This window comes from Tauraco erythrolophus, chromosome 8 (genome assembly GCF_009769465.1).
Source record: "Tauraco erythrolophus isolate bTauEry1 chromosome 8, bTauEry1.pri, whole genome shotgun sequence".
Taxonomy (NCBI): Eukaryota; Metazoa; Chordata; class Aves; order Musophagiformes; family Musophagidae; genus Tauraco; species Tauraco erythrolophus.
Genome location: NC_141472.1, coordinates 9,582,686 through 9,603,582, shown reverse-complemented (window position 1 = coordinate 9,603,582; position 20,897 = coordinate 9,582,686). Strand labels below are relative to the sequence as shown.

Genomic DNA, 20,897 nt, shown 5'->3' with positions numbered 1-20,897 from the left:
AAGGTTTCCCTTTATTGACATTACAAAGGGAGTTTGCTTTTCAGATGTGGTAAAAAGATCTGACATATCAGTTTTCCACCAAACAAACAGGGAAAGAAGAGGAACATGTGAAGACACGTGTTGTTGAAGACAGACCAACATTAATCACGCACACACATTCGGGAAGGCACGCTTCCTCGTGCAGTCACACACTACACAAGACTCCCATGTCAAACCCTTCACGATTAACTAATGACAAGCGCTAGATCGGAGCCAGATATCTTTACCAAGAGACACTGACTGAGACGAGGGAGAGTCTTAAAACAAAAACGTTGCAGATCCCAAAAACAGATTTCCTATGAGGCGTGACTGATGCAGGCAGCTCGGGAGCGGAACCAGCTCCCGGGTGCCCCGCCCTTCCCTGGACCCGAACGGCCCCGCGCAGGGCTGCCGGCTGCTCGCTGGGTCGCCCAGGGAGGACGAGCGCGGGGGAGATATGGCCACATCTCGGGGGCACCTGCTGGGAGGGATGGAGGGAGGGATCTCCGGTACTTGCTATCCATGGAAACGCATCCAAGCCGATTACTTTTAGCTACAAGATGCGTATTTCAGCTCCAGCCACATTACTGCTGTAACTCTTTGCTGACCAGACGTATTATAACCCTCGCTCAGCGGGAAGGCATGGTGTTTTCTGTGTCGGAACACCATCACCAACGTAGTCCTTCCAGCTCTCTAAACACAGGCTGGTACCTCGCGACGGGGGCTCTCTAAATGGCGGGAACGCTGCGCGCCGTCAGGTAAACCGCAAACGAACCCCCCTCGAACTTCACAGCTGCAGCCTCGCAGACTTCTACAGCGGCACCCGACCCCGCTCCAACAGCCGCCTTTCTCGGAGCCCGCCAGGACACGCGCGCAGCTAACTCTTCCGTTTATGAGGAAAAAAACAACAACAACAAAAAAAAACAGACCGAGGAAAGCTGCAGGTCTAACGCGCGGACAGTCACTGGAGTTTACCCCAAACCACGCGAACCGCCCCCAGGTCCCGGTTCTGCGCTTCGTTACGAAACAACGCCGGCAGCAGCATGGCCGCGCCCCTCAGCGAGGTGAAGGGAGGGCGGACAGGCCCCGCCGCGGGGCACGCGCGGCTCCCGCCCCGGCAGGCCCGGGCCCGGGCCCGGGCCCGTCCCGCGCGGCGCGGCAGCAGCTCCCGCCGCGGCGCTGCCCGAGGGAAGCGGCGTCCCCGCCCCGGCATGGGCCTTCGGGGGAGGCTGCGGCGCTCACCCGCGGCAGGCGGGCGGGCGGCTGCCCTGCCCCGCACCGCCCCTCTCCCCTTCGCCCTTCCCGGGCGCCCGCCCTCCACAGGGCCCGGGGCTGCGCTACCTGCCCGTCCGCGGCCTCCCCGCTGCCACCGCCGCCGTTCCTGTGGGCGGTGCGGGCGGCCCGGCCCCTCCCCTCGGCGGCAGCCCTGCCCCCGGGGCGGCCGGCGGGATCTACCTGCGGCTGCGGCCGGCGTTCCGCACCCCACTCCCGCTCCGCGGCTGGCGGTGCTTGGGCCGGCGGGTCTCCGGAAAGGTGGGGCCGCGCGCGGGAAGCGGGGGGCGGGGAAGCGGGCCGGGGCGGGCCGCCGCCGGCTGCGCGCCGGTGCTTGCCCGCAGGCCGCGGAGCTGCCGGCGGTTGCTGCCGGGCCCGGCTCTGAGGCGGGCGGGGGGCTCGGTGCGCCGGGGCGGCGGGACGGGCTCTGCCGGGAGCCCGCACAGTGCGTGGCCGGGAGAGGAGGTGGCTCCCGGCGCTTGCAGGGGCGACCTGCGCCGGGTCTGCGGGCACAGCGCTCCGCTGCTTTCGTGCGGCTGGGCTCCTGGCCATGGGACAGAAAATACGGGGACGGCGAACCGAGAGAAGGCGCCCGTCAGATTAGGCGAGAAAAATGATGGAAAAATAGGAAAAGATGGTGAATCCTGTCAGGAGGTCTCTCCAGGTGCTTGCTCACCCGCGGTGCTGCATCCCAGGCAGGGAGGAACAATTTCACTTCGCTCATATCGGTTCATGTGTCCCCTGCAGACGCACGTTTTGAAATACTTTGCAACAAGTATTCATCAAAATCGCCGTTGCCCCGGCTCGGTTTCGGGTTCATCACATCTGTTTTCCCTCTACAGCTTGCTATTAGTAGTGCAAGATGCTTGGCTGTTAGCAGTGCCTCACAGCACTAAGCAAGTATAAGAAACAAGCTTCCTACCAAAAGCAAACTGGTTTTGCTGGTTAAAAAGTGCCTTTGTTGATTGATTTAGAAGGAAGTTAAAAAATCTCCATCCTAGTCCCGTAAATGAATACAAGTGGTCTTACAGATCACCTGAGTGTGAAGTGTGCAATGAGGTTTTTTAAGTTACCATTACGAATTTTAGTACAACAGGATAAGAGTGTCACCTCCAGTAAGTTCTGTCAATCTCCTGAAGAAATCAGAATTATGAAATTGTTCTGTGTGTCTCTGCGTATGTCTTAGAAAAAACTTTTGAACCCATTGGCTAATTTCAGCCAGATTTGAAAGACAGAAACGTCTATCTGGAAACTAACAGATGGGGAGAAGAGGGAAATCCTGAAATCTGCGCTCTGCTGCAAGAAAAGCAGGCATAAATTAGTCCTTATTTGTTCTTTCTAGCAGTAGGTGGCTGGGCAATTGCTGTACGCAGAGTTCTTCATTAGCGTTACATGAAGGAGAAACAGGAGGAAAATTGATATCGGAAGTGGAAAAGAACTGTGGATATTGTTTTGGATAGAGAAGGGAATTTAGAGGACAAAAGTTACAAAGCTTGGTTTCTTACAGGTTTGCAACTTCAGCTTCTAACAGCACAGCTTACTGTTTTTTTTTAAACATTCCTTCTGTAGCAGGCTTGTCTGGGCTTTTCTTTAAAAATAGTCCTAACAGCTCCTTTGTTCTCTCTAAACCACACTTGGAAGATCTTGAGGTACATCTTCGCTTATGCAGTGTTCCTTCCAGACCGGCTTATTTAAAACAGCCTTTTCCCAAACTTGAAAATTGCATCTGTTAAGTACTTCTCTACAACAGTAGCCTCAATCTTCAAACAGTTCTGTTTTATAGGGTAAAAATGAACGTAGGAGTTGCCCACAGCGAGGTAAATCCAAACACGCGGGTGATGAACAGTCGTGGAATGTGGCTGACATACACGCTCGGAGTCGGCATGCTGCACATTGTCTTGCTCAGCATTCCTTTCTTTAGTGTCCCTGTCGCCTGGACTTTAACAAATGTGATTCACAACCTGGTAAGTGCCCTCTCTTGTAACAAAATTTGAAAAATTGTTCATACGTACTCATTTTTAGTAGCGGGAGAAGAGGAAAAATAGCCAGGCTGTATGGATAATGAAATCCCGGCTAGCCAAAACACCGCCTCTACTTGGCTCATCCACTGTTAATCGAGTTGGCAGTTTTTGGGAGGAGGAGTGATATGTGATTGCTTTGGATTTGAGCACAAAATACGTGAAACATTCCTTACGTATTTTATGTATTCTTTTAAAAAGCATCTAATTAAGCTAGAATCTCGAAAGCATAAAATCATTGTGCCAACTGACTGTTACAGTGTTTTGTATGTTATTAGAGAGCTGTGCTGAATCCATGAAATATATTACATATTTAATGCTTGGATATTATTTACTGATGTTTCCACATAAGTCTGTTAGTTTCCAAAAGTTTTTAATTTCAGCACTTTACCTATTGCCTTGGACAGAAACATTTGTGTTCTTTTTCTTCTTGCTTTGATTTCTGGTCAAGCTAGAGGAATTTTATCTCAGAATGACTTCAGCATACAATTTTGTCACTATGCATGACATCAGAAAAAACTTATTTGAGAGCAGTGGAAAAAACTGGACCACCTTGACCAGACCCTGAAGCCTTTTGTTATTCAGTGGATTGCAATTTGCATGATGACTTTTGTACATAAAAGGATTTGGGAGCTGAAGACGTTAAGAATCTTTTTGCCTCCTCTCCCCAGGATACTATAATTTTGTTGTAATAGTCTGAAGTCATGCAAGTATGTATATTGGTCCTGCCAAATTTAGAGAAGAGAGGGCCATAATCCAGCAATTTACATCATACTTGGGGTTTGCTAACTCAGCTTTCTAAGACTACCAGTAAAGCAGTCTTGACAAAACGATAGCTTCTTCCTTATTTAGGAAGATGATAGTTTACTTTAAAGGCTGAGGTTGGATAATATCTTCTAGAATCCTGTAAAGAATTTTTTTTCTTATTCAAGCTTTTTATTTTTGTAGCTAGATTTAAAACTAATAGTGAGATTGTAAGCACCATTAGAGCATTCTGTATGTTATCTTCGACAGTGTCAGACACGTCTGACTTCGGAAGATGTTGGCAGAGACAAGTATTACTAAATATTTCCCAAATGCCTTACTGAATTCATTGCAAGTAGCTACAATGACAACAGGGATGAGAGCATGCACTGGCAAGTAGTTTTCTAGTGGAACACTATGAGTATGAACTGCACTTTTGGGTATTTCAGCATTTAAATGGTGCTTTTTGGGAAACAAATCATTGAACGGTTGACAAACAAAAGATTCCTGGATTTCCACTAATGGATAACTCTTAGCTGACCTTGCAAGCTTTTTTGGCAGTCCTTTCTGCAAGTACCAGTGTGAAATAAAATGCATAGTAAGCATTTGGATCTGTCCTAAAAATGCCTTTTTGGGTAAGTTATTAAAACTGAGACACTGCAAACATCATGACTTGAAGAATTAATTAAGCAAATTAGTTCTCTTAGGTTAATAGGCCTCTGATCAGGGTGCTGTTCCAAAAAAAAAAGTGGAAGAAGGCGTGAAGTGATTTGCTCAACTTTCACCTGCTTCATAAGAATTCAGAAGAAATGTGATTTTTCTGTGTAAAGCTTTCCATAACAAATTCTGTACGTGCATGAGAAAGGAACACATCTGAAACAAAATGGAAGTCTCTGATGTTTTCTGGTAGCAACTCTTGCTTGGAGTTGGTGTGCTTTCTTTGACAGAAAACAGATGTGCGTTAAAACTGGAAGAGGGTCGAGTTCCCAATCAATCCCTGATTGATCTTTGGGCCCACATTGATCTTTCAGAACAGACCAGACTTGGATCATCAAATGGAAACAACAGCAAAGATCAGTCCGGTGTGGTTACGGAGAAGCAGCAGAGAGATGAACAGATGGTACTGGACAGATTGCTGGCAGGCAGCTCTACACATTTGAAGCTACTTGGGGGCTGAGAAAGCTTTCAAAAGTTCTTGTGATAGTGCCGGTATTCGAAGATAAATTCTTTGCTTTGTGCAGACTACCTCATAACTCATTTACACTGTCGTAGGAAAGTGGTGACGTAAATTGGCAGCCCTGAAATTGTTACAGTGCTTGTTAAATTCTCTTCATTTAGTGCAATTTTTGCCATCTAATGTAGAAGATGAGGCAGTGGATCGGATGTCACGTAGACTTTGGCTTTAATTCTGACTGTGCCACTGACTGCACAACCTCGGGCAAATTGCGTCCTGTCTCTTCCTTCCCCTTCTATAATTTGTCATTACAGGCTAGCAGCTCTTCTGGGTGAGAATTCATTTCTTCTCTTTTTTTCACCAAACAGTGAAAAAAAACTGGCTTTTTGGACAGCATAACAGTTATGAAGAAGTACAGCTAAAATTGCTCTATTCCCTTTTTGTTTTCCCCAGGGAATGTTTGTGTTTTTGCATGCAGTAAAAGGAACTCCTTTTGAAACACCTGACCAGGGGAAAGCTAGGCTACTAACACACTGGGAACAACTGGATTATGGAGTACAATTTACATCTTCAAGAAAATTCTTCACAATCTCTCCTATAATTCTGTGAGTTCACAACCATATTATGGATTAAGTAAATCGTAAAGCCATGATTTCAAAAGCTGCAACCAAATGAGTTGCGATTTACATTCTGAAAGCATTTTCTCTCATTTTTTGCTTTTTTGTTTGTTTCTACATCACAGAGGTGGGGAGTACATCTTTACAGGCCAAATAATCAACAATCTTTCTTCCTGCAGCTTTCAGCACTCATTCACGTACTGAAGTTTGTAAACAGTCATTAATGGGACAGGTTTTAAAGATTAGAAATGTTATGAGGAAAACTTACTGCTAACTCTTGACGTTCTTTAAGAGACTGTGAGGTGAAAAATACTGAAAATCTAAACTAATTGCCTTTGGCACACGCACATGACAGCATTTATTAACCATTTTGAAACTTGTGAATTAGGAGGAGCATGGCAGTCCTCACTGAGTGGAGTCCAGGATTTTGTGTACCAGTTTTGCTTTGTACAGAGTGTCTTCTGTTTACACTAGTTATGTAAATAGACGAGAAATTCTGTACCGCCTGTTGCTGTTGACAAAAGTATTGTTGTGTAACTAAAGGAAATCAGATACATATTTAACATCCAACTCTAAAAAGTCTTTCTATTTTTCCCTGAAGGAAGCTGCCCACTTGCATGGCAGGGGGATGAGGGAAGTGAAGATCTTGCATCGTGTTTAGAAAGTTGGTTCACAAAGGAGAGCAACTGAAAAAAATACCTATATCTCCTCAGAAAAAATTCTTAAGTTAGCTTCCTGCTTTCCAGTGGAATTTTGTACTCGTAACACTTGTGTTTGGTTCTCCTCATTCATTAATAACACCTGAGTAGCTGAATAAACATCTCAGTTTCACTGGGAAAAAAAACAAAAACCCAGCAAACTGATAGCCTTATTGCAGTGACTAGTTTTTTCAAAGAACAAGATTAATTTATTGGCTCAAATCATAAAGAAGTTGGTAGTGAATTGGATTTTCTGAGGCACATTTCCTTATTCTTGCAGACGAACAGGTTGTCGACTAGCTTAAAAGAAAAATGTGATGGAAATGTCTGCCAGAGGGAAAGCATTTTAAAATCACGCCAATCGCAGATGTGCTCAGCATAAATTATTTTTGCACTGAAAAATGCATTGTCACTGAGCTTGCTAGGGTAGGTAGCAGAAAAACTGTATCATAAGTCAGTCTCGTAGCTGCAGAAGTCAGAGACTGCGACTTGAGGGGTGGGGACAAGCGCTAGAGGAAAACACTAGTTGCTTTTTTTTCCTTGAGAAGTATGGGGAGAGACTTAGTGCATAATTTTGCTGTAGTTATTCTACAGTAAATATCTCAGGTGAGATATTAACTAGTAAAATATTACAGATTACCAAGCACTTTTTTTAACTATGCTTTGCTTGTTTATTTTTTAGACAAGGGTGTCACGGGCTAAGCTTCCTCCCTTGTCTCCCTCAGGTACTTCCTGGCAAGTTTCTACACAAAGTATGATCCAACACACTTTGTCCTCAACACCACCTCTCTCTTGACCGTGCTTATCCCCAAGCTGCCACAGTTGCATGGTGTTCGAATCTTTGGCATCAATAGATATTAAACAGAAGGTTTGGTGCTGACCGCCCCTGACATGGCTGCTGCTGCTCCCCAGGTGAAGGAAACAGTAACTGCTGTGCTGTGTATCTACTTGTATTCAATAAGAGATGCTTTTACATCTGAGATACAATTCCTGCTTCCTGCAGCATTATCTGGGATGAAAGCTGCGTTTATAAGAAAATGCCTTCAAATACTTAAATGTGAATCAGAAACCTCTAGAAGAAAGATTTCCATGAAGAACTGGGCAGGCCCAGCTCTAAGCGTAATCACCACTAAGGCTGTACGTATGCCTGGCTGATGGAAGCGACTTGCAAGGAAGGTGCAAGATACACTTGAAGTGGAGAGTGAGGTTTCACAAATACTCAGTCAACATCCTGCAAAGGATAACTTTACGTGCAAACCCAGGATCCTCAGTGCCAAGGACTGGTGAGGCCGCGTTGTTCGGCGAAGTGGAAGTAGCTAGTTTCTGCTGTATGGATTGTAGGTGGCTGTGCTTGTTGTTGCACCGTAAAAGTTTGTCTCACAGTAAATACTGTGACAGCTAACGTAAACTGGTGGTGTAATTCACGCCTTACCTGTTCTTGTGATGTTTTGTCACAAAGACCGAAGAAAGTCCTTAACTGCCAGCTCAGGGGATTTCTCCATCGGCTTGATAGCTCGGTTTACGTACGCTTTTACAAGTCACTACTCTTGTTTATTTCATTCTGCTTACCAGGATACTGACTTTTCTGTGTGTAAATGGGACATGCTGAAAAACTGAGATTTCTGTTAAGGTGTGGATTTTTGGGTGTTTTCTCTGATCCTTCACTGATGGGTTACTTTTCAGTAGTTGAGAGGCCTGTAATGGTGGAGGAGAGGGCTGCTGCTGTTGTAGCAGAAGCAGCTCCATGACACAGCAACAGTGTCAGAACACGTAAGAGAAACTCCGTGTAGGTCGTAAGTTAGGGTAGAAGCCAAACTAGAAGTAGGCGACTAGGCAGATCACATGAACTCACTGTATGCTTTTGCAGGAAAAGATATAGATAATTTGCATGCCTTGGAAACGCTGAGGAGTGCTGTGGTTTAGGGGTACTGTGTAATATGGAGTAACCTTGTATATAATCGACTCTGGAATTAGAGTGAAGGAGGTGCATCTAGCGCTTGGAGTGCTGATCGATTTCTCTGTCTTCGAAAATGGATGAATTCTGAAGTCTACCATATGTCTGCCAGCCAAAACCAGCTCAGATTTAACAGAAGACTCAATTTAAGACTTGATTTACAGATTGGTTGCAGTGACAGCCACTGTGCTGGAAAAAAGTAATAATAAAAAAATAAATAAGAAAAAAGCCCACAGTGGCATACTTCTTTTCTTGCTAAGAGAATTTTCTGGCTATTTACTTTATCGATAAAGATGCCGTTAAAAAAAAAAAAAGAAATGGTAATGAGTTATGAATCTTTTTTAGCAGTTGGAAGGAATTCTTTTATTTGTACAAGGTGGTAACTGGCTAATTTTTAAATGATGGCCGCCCCGAGGCTACGCCAGCGCTGCGTGTGCAAGTGACCGGGTCCGAACTCGCCGGCGGTGCGTGCCGGGCGGCGCCGGGACCGCCGGTAACGGGGCAGGGATGCCCTGGGGCGGCCGTACACAGCTCCTGACTTGCGCAACTAAAACCGCTCGCCCTCGCACGGCTGCCTTTGCCTCTCGGCCTTGCAGGCAGCGCCGCCCTCCCCATTACCCCGCCCCGGCGGCCCGAGCCGCTCGCCGCGTTCTGCGCCTGCGCCGGCCCGGGGGCGCCCCGCCCCGTGACCCGCGGTGGGCGGCAGAGGGCGGGCGCGGCGCCGCCTGCGTGTGTGTGGGGGCGCCTCGCCGGGCCCGGGGGTAGGAGAGCGAGCGGGCCCGGGGCCCGGCTGGCAGCGTGCCTCTGCGGGGGAGAGGCGTGCCGCTGGTAGAAGGGGCGTGAGGTGGCGATAAATCGCGACAGGAGGGTGCAGCGCGAGTGCGCGGTGACAAACGTGGCTGCGCCCGGCGGGGCGGCGGAGAAGCGGCCCCGGAGGCGCCGGCGGTGGGGCCGGGCGGTCGGTGCTGCCCTGGGGGAGCGGAGCCGGCGCGCACCTTCCGCCGTTACTGGCGGGGGCGGGTCCGTCGGCCCGCGGGGGGTGCGCGGCAGCCCCTGGCGATGAAGGAGCGAGGATGAGCTTGGAGAGCAGCCGCGATGGGGCTGTGCGCTGCGGCAGCGGCGGGCCGGCCCGTGCTCCGTGCTGCGGCGGGGCGCGGGTTGACGCGGTGGTCTGTGTCCCTCCCCGGGACGAGCCGTGCACGGCTGGCGGGGATGGAGAACTGCCCTGAAGCGTGACTGAGGTAAGACAACGACATTAGCTCCCGGTTCTTAATTTATTATTTTTTTCCCTTAGGGTCTTAGAAATATGTGCGGTCATCCGTAACTTCAAAAGTCGTACTGCCTCCTCAGAAACTCAAACCACGTGCTTGGAAACCCTCCGGTGAAAATAAACCGTGCAGTCCTTTTCGAGACATAACTACCAGGCACACTTGTAGCCATGAACGGCGTTGCCAGAAGCCTTTTGAAATCAGTTACGCCTGGCCGAGCTGCGTGGCTGAGGAGCAGCTCCGCTCGCTCTGGAAAACAGCATCTTCGGAAACTAGTTCTGGGAATAGAGACAAGCTGTGATGACACCGGCGCTGCGGTAGTGGACGATGCCGGCAATGTTCTGGGGGAAGCGCTGCACTGTCAGGAGGCAGTCCACTTACAGTAAGAGCGTACTTCTCTCGGGGCTTTCGCCTTACTGATGCTTTTGTTGTTACTTGTACTCGTCCGAATAAAAGTCTTCTCCTTCAGAAAACTCAGAAAGAAGTGAGTAGGTGTACAGACCTGTGTCTTGGGCCACACCACGTTCTGCCTGAGATATTACTAAGGGTGAGGAAAGAAATAATACTGTGCATTTAACAAGTTTTCTCCAGTATTTTCTTTCAAAAAGAGACAGGTTACTTATCTAGCTTGAATTAAAGATGAAATCATTATTACTGTTAAAACCACCAAATGTCTCCATTTTTTAATGGAAAAATGAATCAAATGTAGACATTGGTGGCTAAGTACACAAACTGACAAGTGAGGGTCTCTGAATAATAAGTTACAGACATTGTTTTGGAACAGCATTGAGATAGATTTTAAGAGGTATGCGTACAAAAAAAAAGCCAAGTTACATCCTTTTCTGACCTGCCGGTGATAATTATGCTGTCTTCAGTGCAGAGACGCCCTGTGCACTAAACAACATATTTGAGAATGTAATAAGGAGACAGGCAGGGTATGGCAAGGTGAAGAGGTGTTTGAAATCTGTTTTTATGCCATTCTATCTGTTACGACATACATATTGTAATTCTTTGTTTTTACTAGAGCAGGTGGAATAATTCCTGTGGTGGCACAGCAGCTTCACAGAGAAAACATCGAACAAGTAGTAGAAGCAGCGCTTAGTGTCAGTGGAGTTTCTGTGCGTGAACTTGCAGCTATTGCAACTACAGTAAAACCGGGACTGGCACCGAGCCTTGACGTGGGGCTGCGGTACAGCATGAGCTTGGTGCACAAGCACCAGAAGCCGTTCATACCCATCCATCACATGGAGGCTCACGCGCTCACCGTCAGGCTGACGCACCACGTTGAATTTCCCTTCTTAGTTCTTCTGCTCTCTGGAGGCCACTGCATCTTGGCAGTAGCACAGGGAGTTTCAGATTTCCTTCTGCTTGGGCAGTCCATTGATATAGCACCGGGTGACATGCTGGATAAGGTAGTATTTCCTCACACAAGTCCATCTAGGGGTTTTTTCCTTTTCATTGTGATTATACTACATAACAGTAGTATTAGCAGTCTGAGGGCAGTAATGCAGTGCAATATGAGCTTTACTTAACTTTTTTTTTCCCTATTTTGAAATACCATACATCTAAGACACAAGAGGCTGCTAAAAATCTATGCGTATCATCAGTTGTAACATGTGTAAATTAATTGTATCTTTAGCAAATAGACAACGTAAGTGTTCAAGGCCAGGTTGGATGAGGCTTTGGCCAACCTGGTGTAGTGGAGGGTTCTCCTGCCCATGGCAGGAGGGTTGGAACAAGATGATCTTTGAGGTCCCTTCCAACCCTAACCATTCTATGATTCTATAACCAAAACTGGTGTTGGGAGTTTCATTGACATCCATTATACAAACGAGCTGTATAAATTTGAGAAGATTGATAGCGATATTTGCAAGGACACTGACAGGTTTAAAACAGTATCTATTGTGTTTCTTACCAGGTTTTTTTTCACAGTTGGAAAAGCCTGGTTTGGCTTTCAGAATCTACATTTTCTGGGTCACTGAGTACAGTCTGTAAAATTGGTCACTTTCTGTTTTGTTCTCAAACACAAGCAGAGTTTTTAAACAGTATTTGTGTGTATTAATTAAAAAAGTGGGGGAGTGAGTGTAGTCAGAAAGTGGATTGTTAAAATTTGAAACTAACTTTGTTCCCGTTTATCTCGTAATACAGTATGGCAGTCCATGTGTGTTTTCTATAGCATAAAAATTAGGTAATTAACGTTTCCCGCAAAATGCGTTGATCCTGTTTGCCCAAATTGTTCTAGAATTGCATTTCTGATTATTCCAGAAAAAAATCCATCCGATACACGTCTTGTCCTTGTTTGCAATTTTATGTTGGATTGGATTTTGTGGTGTCTGATTTTACTCCATGGACTACAACACAGTGATGCAGTTACAGGAGGAATTAATCTAGCTCTCTGCTCTGAGTCTGTTGTTTATTATCTCCTTAGGTAGCAAGAAGACTCTCTTTAAGAAGTCACCCAGAGTGCCACAGCATGTCTGGGGGGAAGGCGATCGAGCACTTGGCTCAAACTGGAAACCGGCAGCAGCACACCTTCAGGCTTCCCATGCAGCAGTATCGTAACTGTGACTTCTCTTTTTCTGGACTTCAGAACCTTGTCAATAAAGCCATTATACAAAAAGAAAAAGAAGAAGGTATTTTTAAACAAAGTCAGATGGAAACCATGCTTTTGATGACCCATACTCAGGAGAACCTGTTTGATTATATGTTCTTACAGGTATTCAAGAAGGTGAGATCCTGTCCTGTGTGAAGGATATCGCTGCTGCGGTACAGCACGCAGTGGCTCTTCATATTATCCAGCGGACTTATCGAGCCATGCTGTTCTGCATAAAAAATAGCATATTGCCATCAAAAAATGCAACTTTGGTAGGTATATGTTCTCTTTTTTCCTTTCTGTATTTGACTGTATAACATTTGAAGATGGAGATGCCGTGTTGAAAATGTTGGTGTTATATATTAAAACACCAGCATTAAAGTAATATTCAAATAAATATTTACAATAAAGTCTTTCATAATTTGATCTTAAGGTAGAGATTTTTCTTACTGGCTAATCTGACTTTTCCTAACAATTTAGGCCCCATAATTCGACCTAGTGCTCCCCAGTACTTGACAGCTGTTCTAGTTATAACATGCTTTTATTCAGGAATCTCTTTTAATCTTCAAATGTGTTATTTATAGCTGTCTTCAGAACTTCATCTGATAACCTTTTTGTAAACAGGATGTTAGTTGAGTGTGACCCATCAGTACTTTTGAGTTAATGCCTTTTTTTCTTTTGGAAACTGCTGTCAGGTTGTATCAGGAGGAGTTGCAAGTAATAAGTATATCCGAAAAGGTCTACAGACTTTGGCAGATGCAAATGATTTTGCTTTTCTGTGTCCTCCTCCAAGACTCTGCACTGATAATGGTGTTATGATTGCATGGTAAGAGTTGGTTCTCTTTGCGTGTGTTTCTATGATGTTCTTGACATCAGAGTCGGGAACTTGTGTTGATGGTGGCTGAACCACACGCACATAATCAGATAGTACATTTTCACCTGATTGCTTTCCTGCTTAGGAACGGCATCGAAAGGTTACGTGCAGGACTTGGTGTTCTACATAGCACTGACGGCCTCCGCTACGAACCGAAGTAAGTGGCTCAGTTCATTCCCAGTCTGTGTCTTTGCTCACTATGGTCAATGAAAGGGGAAGGAGGTGTAGGCTGAAAAGAGCTGCAGAACCTGATGAGGGATGTCTTTGCAGTGCATATAAACTTTAAAAGTTACCAGCACTTCCTTTCCAATGTAGTTGTGAGACACAAATGATCCGTGCCTGGCATTTATGTTTGTTTTGACTCAGAAACTTGAATTACCATACATCATAAGTGTTTTATGTATTTTCCTGTTACTGTTGTGGTATGGGAAAACTGGAGCAAGTTAAGCTGTAATACACTCCCTCGTGCTTATCAGTCACTGTAGACGTAAATCAAAATGTTCCAACTCAAACTGTATATTCCTAATGAGCAATCCATTAAAAAAATTGATATATAAAATTATATAACATAATAGTGTTTTTTTTACTGATAATACCAATTTTATTGACTTGTTAGGTAAGACTTGTATGGATTTAAGTAGATCCTAGGCTTAAGGCCAAACAAAATTCCATTATTTCCAAAGTAACAGCTTGCTTCAGGTTTTTCCTCTTTCCATTTCCACGAAAAAACACTTGTTTTATAATTTTCACATGACAAATGATAAAATACTCTTCTTCAAAAATACCTTGCTTTATATATCTCAGTGAATAAAATACTGTTTTGTTTGCTGTAGACTGTACGTTAAGATTATCACAGAAAGAGATACCAGTGAATCTCTATTGTGTCTTGCATTTATCAGTGAGATGTCAAACAAATTGTCGACTAAAATCACAATCTAAATAAGATGACAGCTTCAAAAGATGGCTTTGAAGTCACAACTGTGTTTACTGAGCTCAGAATGGCTACAAATGCAAACATTTGCTCAATGTAAAGATGTTTCTGGGTACAGCTTCAGATGGACCATTTTAATGGTGACACAGTCTTACAGTGCAGGGAATCTGCAAAAATACTGTGACTTTGAAGCTCATTGCAAAAAAAGTCTGTGAATCTGCACACCTGTGTGATATGGCAATAATGTTGTTTTTTTTAACAAATACATAATTTTATTATTTTCTAGAGCTCCCCTTGGAATTGATATTTCAAAAAGAGTTGAAGAAGATTCCATCAAGTTGCCAAAACTAAAAAAGAAGATACGATGGCTGGCATCTTAAAAAGTAACTAAGTAAAGTAAATGCAACTGTAAATTCTTCAATAAAAACTGTTTCGATGCTCTTACATTTACTGACAGTACTTGGTTTACAAGAGTTGAAAATCACCTGTCAGAGACAAAAATGCTCTATCACCAAAATGATTCCAGTTACTGCTCCACCAATGTCTAAGAGTTCTAGGTATGAAAACAAACAAAAAAAAAGAGTGCACTTTCTAAGAAATATAAACTATATAAACTTACATAGATGAAAGTATCTCCATTGTTTACACTTTATAACTTACAGAAAGGTTTACATATTTATCATATATACCATATGTTAATTTAACCATATAGTACGTAATTCATACAAGGTTCATAATTTACACTACATGTTAAAAAAAAATCCATATGTTCCATGATTGAAAAGTTCGCGAAAGTGGATGTGAGAGCGCCCAGATTTTCAAGAAGCTCTCAATGTGTTAGCTGTGCCAGTACAGCTGAATTTCAACAGTACCTTGTATTCTGCTGCTAGTGCGAGAAGCCTCCTCTTACTTCTACAAAATTAAAATTTTGGGGTACAGGGCTAGTGCCTTTTAATTGCCTCCTTTCTTTATAAACAATTCAGTAAACCTAATGACACTGTGATTAAGTGAGCTGTTGAGATGCAAGTTCTGAGTTTTGATGTGGATAATGGGTTATTTGACCTTGCCTTTTGATAATGGCTGTAATAGGCTTTTACATTATTATTCATTGCACTGGTATTTACTGGAATAAACACTTCCAGTATTAACCACCTTTTCATTTTGAGGGGCAAGAAGAGTTTTCTAATTCACGATGCATGTGTTTAAAATTGCCTCCATTTAAATACCAAAAAGTAATTGGGACTTGTGGGACAATTAGACATATATGTTGCTTGTTTGTTTTTTTTTTTTTGACCCAAGGTAAAAGTCTCATTTTATGGGATTTCAACTACAAGTATCTTTTGGTAAAGAAATGTATCTGCATCTTTAAGTAGTTTATTTTCTTAGTAAAATAGTATATAATTTACTACATTTAACTGTCACATTTCATAGGCCCTATCCAGCAGTATGTTTATACATCTGGCTCACTGATTTCAACGTAGATGAAAGACTGGAATTTGTGAAACTAACAGTGAGCAAAACCTTTTCTCCTCTGTATTACATCTACTCTCTCAATTATCCCAGTTTTTAGTGCTTGTACTTCCGTGGGATCAACAAGCTAGTCAGTTTTGCTCCTTAGAAGTCTCTCCCTGCTTCCAAACTTTCTGAACGCAGAGGAGGAAGAAATCCCTAAATAGCTGTGTTTTGTGATCTGATAAAATACAGATTTCCTGTCGGGGACCCAACCTTACGTACTAGAGGTAGAGTGGTTCCAGTATGTCCCATGCCTCCCAAAAGTACTGTTTGGACCAGAGAGCTTGATGCTAACACCACAAACTTTCTTGTGTGATGCTACAAATACAGTTAAGGGATCACTATTATGTTCATCTAATTTTAGTTGAGTGTTTGAGAGTTTACACAGCAATTTTTTTTTTTAATTAAAAAATTAAAGCTCTTCCAAAACAAGTACATGGGAACACCTCAAGTAATTATATTAAAGACTTTTTGAAATATTTAAATGGAGATGTCTCATAACAAGGAATTAGAAATGCTATTGTGACAATTTCCTGGCCTATCTCAGTAAATCAAGTAAACCAGATTACAGGGTTGAAAATCTGTGCTTGATGAGTAGTTATTGATGGCCTTTTGATGAACTGTGATTGCGGACCACACAAGGTCTGGAAAGGCTTGCTGCAATGTCTCATTCTGTATTTTGTGGTTTCTTTGGGTTTTTTTGAATTTGTGGCTGCAAATTGAAAGCACAAAAGGAAGTGGTGAAATTGCAGCTCACAACCTTTTGAAAGCAGCTGCTAACACTTCTGAAAGTGATCTTTGTTTGTTTTGGTTTGTTTTTTTTAGAAATAAAATTCAGTAGACTAGTACACTTCAAGATAAACAAATACAACATACCAACTAGGAATAACAAGGCAGATTTGTAGGACTGTAATGGAATCAAACGTCATATGAATCAACAATATAGTGCTGAGAAGCATATATTTGGCTTTTATTATAGGAATAACATAAAAGACAAGAAATACAGGGTTGGGTTTTCTTACTGCAGTAAGAGGCTGACTATAACAATGAAGGTGATACACTGAGGAACTCAGTCTATTAAAAGGTATTATAAAACCAGTGTTAAGGTGTTCTTCATTGCAGGAAGGATTAAAGTGTTTAGCTGAATTTGCAAAAAAAGACTTAAAAAAACTGTTAGGAAAAGCCTTCTGTTTTAAGGAAAGGAAGTATGCAAGCATGTTACCTATTGAAACATGTTCCTCAATCACTGCATATTATATATTGGAGTAACCATTAGAACACTCTGCCAATGCTTGATTCTTCCCTCGGAACAAGGCTGTAAGCTCTGGGGTGCCGCGCAGCCCTACACTGCTACAGACACGCTACACACGCCTTGTCCTCACTGCTTGTTGGCCGCCTGGGTGTTATTAAAACCCACAGATGCAATCATTTGATATCACCTGAGGAGTAGTTTTGGTTTTAAAGCATATTCAGTAACCCTAACAGTCAAACAATTTGTAAGATTTTTAACCTAAAAATAATTTCATCTTGCAATTCTATCTTCATGAAATATGTTTTCCTAAGTTTTAGAGTAGTTAGTACAATTGAAAACATTTAACTTGGAATCTAATCTATCTATAGCAAGATAAGGAGTTTGCTTACATGAAATAATACCACCTCTCCCTCCTGTAGGACATTTTAGTTTTAGAGTGTTGAAATAAGGAAGAAAAATAAAAACTCCAACCACCATCTCTGCTTGTTTACAATTTAAACCTTAGTTTTATATCGCTTTTGTAAGAATGTTTTCACATGCTTGTATTTTAAGCATCGAAAAAACCCAAGTTGTTATTTTGATGAACAACGCTGTTTTTTTGTTTCTACAGAACTTTTGTTTCACTATTTCCAGAAAAAGTAACTGCATTATACAAAATAAATGGTTGTACAGTATTTAACCAGCAACGCAGTATGTCACCAGCAACTGTACTACATATACAGAACTTGAACTAGTATTTGATAGTGAGTGTTGTTTAATCTATTTAAAAAAAATAATCAAACTGGAATCAAAATACATTTTCTCTTGAGCCACAAAAATCTTTATTCCTCTCAAATTTTCACAGTATACTCAGCAATTTCAGTTAAGTAAATGCCAATCTGAAATCAGAAAGGACATCTACAATTTTAAAGACTAGACTATAGTATCTACTACTACCATGCACATTCCTTACCTCGTACTGTCAAATTCCATGCCTGGAATGGGGTAATGTTCTCTACCTGGCATTTCCTCATCAAACAGCTGGGCCTTATAGCCTGATGCATGACAGCCTATGAGAAAAGAGTTACTAAATCAGCTGTAAGGATTGTTTACATCAATACCTGCTTACATCAGTCAAATGATCTGACAAAATTGCAGTTTCACAAGTCTCACCAGTGCTCGGCAAACATGGAAGCTGAAGTACCATTTTGATTTCAGTTCATGTTTAGAAGTGCTTTGCCTCTTTTTACCGATCGTTCGACACATCACGGCTAAAGAAACCCTATCTAATGAGAAATATCCCTCAGGCAATAGTTCGTACCTCCTCAGGCGAATCCATTAGGATCGTTCAGACTGCTCCTGTGCCACCCAGAAAGGCCACCTAAAGGCTAAGCTTTTTGAGGGTGATGCCGTCCTTATGATTCAGGTATCTCGTGCCAGTTTGCACAGATCCGTATCGGCAGCAGATGTTCTTAAACACACGCTCGTTTGAGAAATCGGCACTGAACGCTGTAGTAGCCTGGGCTACAGAGCTACTCAGACAACCAAGCAACAACATAGTCCAGACAAACTATTAACTCCTGGGGCAGGCGTGTTTCTTCCTTATCTCTGATGCTCATTTTAACCAAGTACAATATTCTGTCATACTTTTTCAGCTGCAAAGACATGCACACGCATACACTACGAGACAGACAGCAAACCAGAATCATGATCTTCAATGATATCTTTTACTGACAGAATACATCAAACTCAGTTCCCTCATGGACATAAAAATACTCATTCTGTGCATATTGAAAATGTTGACGTCTGAAGTCTGGTCCAAAAAAAAACCCAAACCCAAAACAGTGGCATTCTCTTCCAGTTTTAACTCCACAAGATATTTTAAAAGATGTGATTTTTTTTTTCTTTGTTAGAAGTAGGAACATGAAAACAGCTTAAACCACTAAAGTTATTTTAGTATTTAATATATTAAAGATATAAATAAATTAGCATTTAAACATATTTAAAAAAACAAGGTACAATGTCTAGAAGATATAAAAATATCAACGCCAAATTTGAATTAAAAAATACTAAATTTACAGTTTTCTTACTAGAATTGAAGACATTTACTTAAATTTAGGATTTCCATCTTCTTTTTAAATCCCAGTAAAAATAGAATCAGACTTCATTAACTTGAGGTACTCTATATTCCTGCAGATAGCCATGATTTTTTCCAATTGTTTCTTCAGAAGCTTTTGCTGAAGAGCTAACCTCTGCTGCAGTCCGACAGGTTATTGTACCTTAATAGGCCTCCATATATCTTACTACATTGATGAACCTATTCACTGCATCAAACCTAAACACGTTTTCATACAGCCCAACTTGTGTAGTGCCAAGAGTCAATTTAAACAGCATATTATCAGCATATTGCATAAAAGACCCCTTTTTTTTCCTGTACTGTTTAGATTTTAAGTTGGATCTTCATTCGTATTTTTATCACAGGTTCCCTCAAAATCATGTTGGTGGAAATACCAATTAGACCTGCAAGTCAGGAATGAGTACCAAATTCTAGAAGGTCAAATGAAACCTTTTAGAACACTGTCGTTGCCTGCCATAAAAATACGTTTGTAGCACTTAAATGTGAGCGTTATTCTTCAGTTTTAAAAAAGCATTTGTCAGATGGACTTTGCTGTTGCATATATAATCTGACAGTATTTTTATTAATACACTCAGAATTATTAGTTATATGTTAGATAGAAAGTTAGAAGTCTTTTGTGTCTAACATCACGTTATATATTATATAGCAAGGCACCTAATTTTAAATCCTAATTATACAAACATGGCAAATAATAGAAATAAAACTATGTAAAACGTGAGGAAAAATATATGCATGTGAATTTAGAGATGTATTTTGAAGAGTTCAGAAGCCTGGAGCTCTTGTTATTCTCAGAGAGTGCTTCAGAGTACTGAGGATTTTTGCAAATCTGACTAATCACTTAAATACTAGAGTGGAAGCTGAGGTTTTTTGGAAATGTGCTAATTTACAGTATTTCATATAAGCTTATAATATTGCATGAGATTCAATTATCTGTATTTTTTCAAATAACAATCCCAGCTTTTAGGAATGCCATGTATAGACTACATGTAATATTAGATATTTTATAATATGAATGTTTTTGTACTCGTCTCCTGAACAAATACTCAAAAATATCTCCATCTGTTCGAGTTTTCCCATCCGTATCAGTGTTCATTTCAGAGCATGAGGCCTCATAGAACTGTACACATTTCTCTTTGGGTACATATATATATACCCGAAACTTCTACCATGTAATCAGCACTGATGGTAATTTGTCCGATTTTTCATAGATTTCATAGATTTCTAGGTTGGAAAAGACCTTAGAGATCATCGAGTCCAACCATCCCTAATCCCCATTAAACCATATCCTCAAGTAGCTCATCCACCCTATTCTTAAACACATCCAGGGATGGGGACTCAACCACCTCCCTGGTCAGCCTATTCCAGTGGCTGACAACCCTTTCAGAGAAGAAATACTTCCTAACATCCAACCTGAATCTCCCCTGACTAAGCTTATGCCCATTTCCTCTTGTTCTATCACCCATCACTAATGTAAAGAGCCCTTCCCCCACCTCCCCACCATCTTTTCTCAAGTATTTATAGGCTGTAATCAGGTCTCCCCTCAGCCTCCTCTTCTCCAGGCTAAACAGCCCCAACTCCCTCAGCCGCTCCTCATAAGTTTTATTTTCCAGCCCCTTGACCAGTTTAGTCGCCCTTCTTTGGACCCGCTCCAGGAGCTCAATATCTCTCTTAAAGCGAGGGGCCCAAAACTGGACACAATATTCCAGGTGTGGCCTCACCAGTGCCGAGTACAGGGGCAGGATCACTTCCCTGCTCCTGCTGGTCACACTATTCTTGATACACCCCAGTAACCCATTGGCCTTTTTGGCCACCTGGGCACACTGCTGGCTCATATCAAGCCGGTAGTCAACCAACAC

At 42.6% G+C, this 20,897-nt stretch overlaps 3 protein-coding genes across 7 annotated transcripts in view; 2 read left to right on the top strand and 1 right to left on the bottom strand.

Moving 5' to 3' along the window:
- The window catches only part of PMS1 (PMS1 homolog 1, mismatch repair system component), a 48,042-nt gene extending 46,499 nt beyond the window's left edge, over positions 1-1,543 (bottom strand). For 3 of the 4 annotated variants that reach the window (XM_086615824.1, XM_086615827.1, XM_086615826.1), the window contains exon 1: positions 1,360-1,395. The gene's annotated coding sequence lies outside the window, so the exon portion shown is untranslated. Of the gene's footprint in view, positions 1-1,359; positions 1,396-1,473 lie in introns of those variants that run through there. The other variant, XM_086615825.1, reaches the window with a different exon arrangement.
- A 1,534-nt stretch (positions 1,544-3,077) lies between these two features.
- On the top strand, positions 3,078-7,402 carry ORMDL1 (ORMDL sphingolipid biosynthesis regulator 1). The gene is made up of 3 exons (XM_009992435.2): positions 3,078-3,254; positions 5,680-5,831; positions 7,267-7,402. Exons 1-3 carry the CDS (start codon positions 3,081-3,083, stop codon positions 7,400-7,402), a joined length of 462 nt encoding a protein of 153 aa, XP_009990737.1. The 5' UTR covers positions 3,078-3,080.
- Positions 7,403-9,672: 2,270 nt separating this feature from the next.
- Positions 9,673-14,590, top strand: OSGEPL1 (O-sialoglycoprotein endopeptidase like 1). 2 transcript variants are annotated; one of them, XM_009992981.2, is made up of 7 exons: positions 9,673-10,145; positions 10,788-11,175; positions 12,192-12,396; positions 12,480-12,628; positions 13,052-13,182; positions 13,316-13,387; positions 14,448-14,590. In XM_009992981.2, exons 1-7 carry the CDS (start codon positions 9,934-9,936, stop codon positions 14,539-14,541), a joined length of 1,251 nt encoding a protein of 416 aa, XP_009991283.1. In that variant the 5' UTR covers positions 9,673-9,933; the 3' UTR covers positions 14,542-14,590. The 2 variants fall into 2 exon arrangements, with proteins under 2 accessions (XP_009991283.1, XP_086471830.1); XM_086615704.1 differs by having other exon boundaries at positions 10,049-10,145; positions 10,793-11,175.
- The last annotated feature ends 6,307 nt before the right edge of the window (positions 14,591-20,897 follow it).

What these genes read in the sequence shown, in the direction of transcription:
- ORMDL1 (XM_009992435.2), top strand. Translation starts at nt 3,081, where the DNA reads ATGAACGTAGGAGTTGCCCACAGCGAGGTAAATCCAAACACGCGGGTG. An exon ending in CAAATGTGATTCACAACCTG is followed by an intron (nt 3,255 to 5,679) that starts GTAAGTGCCCTC and finishes TGTTTTCCCCAG; the next exon opens with GGAATGTTTGTGTTTTTGCA. An exon ending in ACAATCTCTCCTATAATTCT is followed by an intron (nt 5,832 to 7,266) that starts GTGAGTTCACAA and finishes TGTCTCCCTCAG; the next exon opens with GTACTTCCTGGCAAGTTTCT.
- OSGEPL1 (XM_009992981.2), top strand. Translation starts at nt 9,934, where the DNA reads ATGAACGGCGTTGCCAGAAGCCTTTTGAAATCAGTTACGCCTGGCCGA. An exon ending in CAGGAGGCAGTCCACTTACA is followed by an intron (nt 10,146 to 10,787) that starts GTAAGAGCGTAC and finishes TGTTTTTACTAG; the next exon opens with AGCAGGTGGAATAATTCCTG. An exon ending in CGGGTGACATGCTGGATAAG is followed by an intron (nt 11,176 to 12,191) that starts GTAGTATTTCCT and finishes TTATCTCCTTAG; the next exon opens with GTAGCAAGAAGACTCTCTTT.